General features: G+C 32.9%; 1 protein-coding gene across 1 annotated transcript in view; it reads right to left on the bottom strand.

Annotated features, from left to right (window-relative positions):
• The window catches only part of LOC145306347 (uncharacterized), an 87,000-nt gene that overhangs the window by 56,298 nt on the left and 24,702 nt on the right, over positions 1-6,000 (bottom strand). The window contains exons 3-5 of the mRNA XM_080148436.1: positions 1,978-2,043; positions 1,549-1,623; positions 817-881 (exon numbers count right to left, since the gene is read on the bottom strand). Of these exons, the coding sequence (XP_080004562.1) occupies positions 817-881; positions 1,549-1,623; positions 1,978-2,043 (206 nt within the window). The remainder of the gene's footprint in view (positions 1-816; positions 882-1,548; positions 1,624-1,977; positions 2,044-6,000) is intronic.

The following is a 6,000-nucleotide window of genomic DNA, read 5'->3' as shown; positions in this document are numbered from 1 at the left end:
TTATGTATAATGTAAATAACTTTCAAAGGGTATGTAAGTTCTATTTAAATATTTAATTCTAAACCAAAGTTATTATACTCCTTAATAATGCTTTTCTGTTGCGTTTGTATCTCACACTTATGGATATTGTCATGCTTATTAAAAAAAAAAATAAAACATTTGTCTTAAGATTAAGCTTTTAATACCCACTTAACTGATTTAGATCTTCTTTTTAAGGAAGCTTCATATATATATATACTGGCATGGTTTTAGGCTATTTTTTAATATTTAATAGGGATGTTATAAGGCTTTTTTTTCTGCCCCCTCCTTAATGTTTTGAATACAAATACCCTAGGGGTGCAGCCGCTAGTACTTTATAAATGACAAAATACGGATATTTCGCTCTTCAAGTATGCTGTCTGTCTGTTTATATGTCTGATGTTAAATAATTTGTTTGCCTGTTTTTATTGATTTGAATTATATCCACAAAAGTTCTGTTTGTCTGTCTGTTTGTACGCCTATTTGTCCGTCTGTTTGTCTGTCTGTTTGTCTATCTGTTTGTCTGTCTGTTTGTCTGTCTGTTGTTGAATATCATAAATAATTTGTTTGCCTGTTTGTATTGATTTGAATTCTATCCACAAATGTCTGTTTGTCTGTCTGTTGGTCTGTCTGTTTGTCTGTCTGTTTGTCTGTCTGTTTGTCTATCTGTCTGTTCGTCTGTCTGTTTGTCTGTCTGTTTGTCTGTCTATTTGTCTGCCTGTTTGTCTGTCTGTTTGTCTGTCTGTTTGTCTGTCTGTTTGTCTGTCACATGCTGAATATTATTTCTAATTTGTTTGCCTGTTTGTATTGATTTGAATTCTATCCACAAATGATCTGCCAATATAGGTGCTCCATATTAAACTCTAGATAGATAGATAGATAGATAGATAGATAGGTAGATAGATAGATAGATAGATAGATAGATAGATAGATAGATAGATAGATAGATAGATAGATAAAAAAAGAAACACAATGCTCAAGTAACAGGAAGTCTCTCTGTTTGTTTATCTATCTGTAGCTTAGTACCTCGCTAAGGCTAGGGAAATATTTGTTACTTTTAACTGGTTGGGTACTTCTATTCTTCCAAAAAATGCACCACACCCCCCCCTCAAATTTTTTTTTACTGAAATTAAATGTGGAGGGACCCCTTATCCCCCACCCATTCCATTAAGAGCTGCAGTATTTGAATATGGTATTACCAAAAGCAAAATAATTAAAACTACACCCCAGCCAATTTTTGAACTCAAAATTTGAACAATAAATACACTAAAACAGAATTTAATTAAAATATATTTTGTATGGTTTTATATCTAATTAATCAAGCATTCAGAAATACTTTACTACCCTAAATAATTCTTTTTATTAAAAGACATGCTTTTTCGTCACGGATAACAACCGGTTTGAATCCAATGTACCTTCGAAATTCTCTGTATTTTTCTGAGCACAAAATCCAGGTGATATTGTATTTTTCCCTCTCTATTTATCTATCTATATATATATCTGCTCTATATATCTATCTATCTAATCTACCTTTGAAATTCTCTGTATTTTTCTTAGCACAAAATCCAGATGATATTGTATCTTTTTCAGTTCCTCTGCTCCGAGCTAAACAAAAATAATAATGTTGGAAATTTGTACATAGTGATTTTATAATGCCTAATTAAAAAGGACGTCAAACACCACAAATGACCAATAATAGGCCAGTATACAATTTACCATTAGTCATTACAATGTACACTAGTTTATCATTGGTCATTTGTATCGTATAACGTCTTTTTTTAATAGGCACTATAAGATGCTTCTGCTTTCTCTATCTCTCCATTTCTCCTTCTCTTTCTAACTTTCTCTCTCTCTCTCTCTTTATTTACTTTCTTACAGTTTTTCATTTATTTAATTCTAGAGATTTTAAGCAACAAACGCACAGACAAACATCCTACTGTTTAAAAATACAAATTTGACCTGTATTTGTTTTTGTGTCGAGCTCACATTAACGTTCACAAAATCATCGTTTTTCTGGTCCAAAATCTAAAATATAACACAGTTAAATATTTGGGAGGGGGGTGACATATTCTGGTACCCAAACTTTTAAAACTAGTTAAGGCTTCAACTTTTGGAACTTCTATTATGTCTATGATTGGTTGGTTCTAACTATCAGTGTCTAAACTTCAAAACCTATAATTTTAATCTAAATAAGGTGTAAATTTAAATACTAACAAGTTTTCAATATCAGTCATTATGTAGCACAATAAATCGTCAAAAAATCAACGAATCAGGCACGTAGGACGAAAAGGTATTATGAATCAATAAATGCATATAGAGTAGCTTCGCCATTCAAAGTTAACACATGCAAAGTTAAAAAGTAAATGAGGGAATCACTATTTGTCGCATCGTATTATAGCTTTCAGCGGATATTGAAATTTTTGAGTTTTGTTGGCAGACGGTCCAGGTCAACAAAACTGGTATTAAATTTTTTATTTGATATTCGTGGAAAATTGCCTTTAATGCGATACGATAAATGATTTTCCAGTATGGCTCAGGATCGGTTCTAATCCAGCGGATATTAATCGGTTTCGTAGCCATACTAGAAAAGGTATGCAACTGCAAATATCCAGGGATTAGGGGATAAGAAAATTATAGATAAAGTAATCTTTTCAAAAATATATTAGAGGGAAAGGACAATGGAAGCCAAAGATTATTAATCCCTTTCCTCTATTTACAACTATTACTTTTACAACTACCTTGGGAGCACAGAAACCCCCTACCCCTTTTTTAAATTATTGAATCTTTTCCCTATGCTATGCCTCAGGGCTAACTTGTACCCACTATAACCCAACTTAACCTGACCTAATGTAAAATTAAAAACAATCAAACAAAAAACTATCTCTCCTTATTATATATTAATTTCAAAATTGAGAGGATGGGGGGTTTGTTTGCTCGACTTGGAACTTTGAAGAAAACCACCCAAATGCTTATATACAGAGTTTAGAGAAGATTAATCTATCTTCCATTGTCATCTCCCTCCATTCTTGGACCCAAATGCACAAAAATGGATGTAGAATATACGTGGATATTATGACAGGGGTAAAATTGTCGTCCATTTAGGTTGCTAACTTGGAACTAATTTATTGCTCAGTTTGTTTATTCAGTAGGAGGCGAAGCTGTGGGGTAAAAAGGGTAGATGGGAGGCAAACGTCATTTTTGAAAATCTGGTGCAACATCCAAGTAATGGTATATCCATTGGAACAAAAAGTAGAATATGTCAGAGAGAGAGGGGACAATGGGCTGTTTATTACCCTAGTCCCCAAAGTTTTATAATAGCGTTTTCTTATTCGTTGGCTTAACAACTTTGGGAAATTGAATTTTGATTGGTTGGTTAATTAAGTTGGGTATTCAAACAATTCAACCAATTATTTTAATCCCCAGAAGGGGTAATCATTATTGGGGATTGTACATCAATTTATCCGCCATTGTCTTATCCCTTTAGATCCCTGCAATTTGCACGAAAAGTAGAATATGTAGAATTATCAAATTAAATTATAACAGAAGTTTTATCAAAACTTTCAGAAAACTTTTTACTGTTTTTAAAAATCGAAGCTTTGCTACAATTTGGGTCAGTCTGTCCTTCAATAATGGGTAGCTTTAATCGTTGATTTAGGCTTGTTCGAATTTTCTTATCTATTTCAAACTTGAAATGATGATATATGAAGAGCATCCTTATAATTACGCATAAAAAATCAGCATGTGACGTCATAAAAATGAGGGATTATCAATCTCTTTATTAGGGGCTTTCTTTCCCATTTCTTCTCTCATCTCCCTCATTTTTATGACGTCACATGATGATTTATAAGACACTTTGGTCTTTGGCCCTCTTACGAAAAATTAATTTTTGATACGTTTAACTCCCATTCGCACCCCTTTATTCCCTGAACTTTTTAAAATCCGCATTTAGAAATCTCTACATTTTTAACACCCCTTTAACTTTCACCCCTTACACATCATGCACCCCCCTTGTTACGCTTCCTTCATCCCTCTGAGAAAGGTGATTTTGGGCTTCAAATTACACTGGTACCCAAAGTAATATGACCACATTATGTAATTAATTTGCTCAAAATTTTGGGCACTTTTAATTTTATTGGTTGGTTCAAAACTAATGGAAAGCGGAGGGTCAAAGGACTTTATATTTCGCTGGTACCCAAAGTTTTATAACCACGCTATCTTATTTATTTGCTTAACAACTTTGGGGACTTTAGTACATTATGATTGGTTGGTTTATCAAATAGAGTGTTCAAACGTTTCAACCACTAATTTTAATTTTCAGGAGAGAATGCTAAACTTTCAGAGAGAGAGGGGACAATGGACTTTATATTTCACTGGTGCTCAAAGTTTTATAACCACATTATCTTATTCATTTGCTTAAAAACTTTGGGCACTTAAATTTAATTTTTATTTGTTTGTGTCTAAACTCTTTAACCAATAACTTTCATTTTCAGAAGGGGTAATTTTGTTTATCATCATGTAGGATAGATAAAAGTTAGTCCCTATCTTCTCATGAGAGAATGCCAAACTTTCAGAGAGAGAGGGGACAATGGACTTTATATTTCACTGGTACCCAAAGTTTTATAACCACGTTATCTTATTCATTTGCTAAAAACTTTGAGTACTTTTTAAATTTAATTTTTATTACTAGGTTCCAAACTAATGGTGTCTAAACTCTTTAACCAATAGTTTAAATATGCAGAAGGGGTAATAATGTTTATCATCATGTAGGATAGATAAAAGTTAGTTCTTATCTTATGATGAGTGAATGCAAAAGTTTTCTTGTTAGGCAATATAAATAAAAACTTTATATTAGGCACAGTTGCTTCGAAGTTGAAGTAAGAAGTTTTTAACGTAGCGGGACAAACTGTCTCAAAAATCAGCCATGTGACGTCATAAAAATGAGGGAGATGACTCGATGAGAGGAGAAGTGGAAAAGAAAACCCGTAACAAAGATATGGATAATCGCTTATTTTTATGACGTCACATGGCTGATATTTGAGACACTTTGTCCCGCTACTTTTTTAGTAGATAACCCACCTCCTTATTTTGGAAATAATTGAAAAATAAAGGGGGGTAGCGCTTTTTCTTTATGCCTAGCCCTGTGAGGGGTTTTAACCCTGCGGGGGCCTTTACTTGAGGTGCCCTAACCCTGTCCATAGGTAAAAAATGTATTCTCAAACTTTTCCACCACTAATTTTAATCTATTGACTGGGTAATTTTGTTTCTAATAATTTGGGGTATTTAATACATCCATTTATCATCCATTGTCTAATCTCTGCTTTTTTATAATCCTAATTCCATTTCAAATGAAGTGTTTAAAGAATCATGGATCTAAAGGGATAAGACAATTGCTGATAAATTAATCTATATTTCCAATGATGATACATAATACTCACCCTTCTGTAGATTACAATTAGTGGTTGAAATGTTTGGACACTAAACGTAATCAAAAATTCAATAAAAGTCCCCAAAGTTGATAAGCCTTTACGTATAAGAAAACGTTATTATAAAACTTTGGGGACTAGGGTAATAAAACAGCTCAAAGTCCCCTCCCTCTCTGGATAAGATAATACTAAAAGATAAATCAAATATTGATGTTATTATAAGAACTATTGATCTAGAAAAAAAACTATTCTTATACCAGGGAGGGAGGGGACATTGGTCTGTAAATTACAGTGGTACCCAAAGTTTTGATTGGTTATTTCAGAACTGGCAGTGTCCAAACGTTTCGACCAATAATTATAGAGATATAACAATGGATGATAAATTGAGGTACATCCCTAATGATGATAAACAAAATTATCCCCTATGTAGATGAAAGTCATTGGTTTGAAAGTTTAGACAGTAATGGTTTGGAACCATCTAATACAAAAGTACCCAAAGTTGTTGAGCCAATGATTAAAATAAAACTTTGGGCACCAGTATAATTTACAGTCCAATGTC

This window comes from Acartia tonsa, chromosome 14 (genome assembly GCF_053477335.1).
Source record: "Acartia tonsa isolate MP-2025a chromosome 14, ASM5347733v1, whole genome shotgun sequence".
Classification (NCBI taxonomy): Eukaryota; Metazoa; Arthropoda; class Copepoda; order Calanoida; family Acartiidae; genus Acartia; species Acartia tonsa.
The sequence above is the reverse complement of the archived record's forward strand: the minus strand, read 5'-3'. Positions and strand labels throughout refer to the sequence as shown.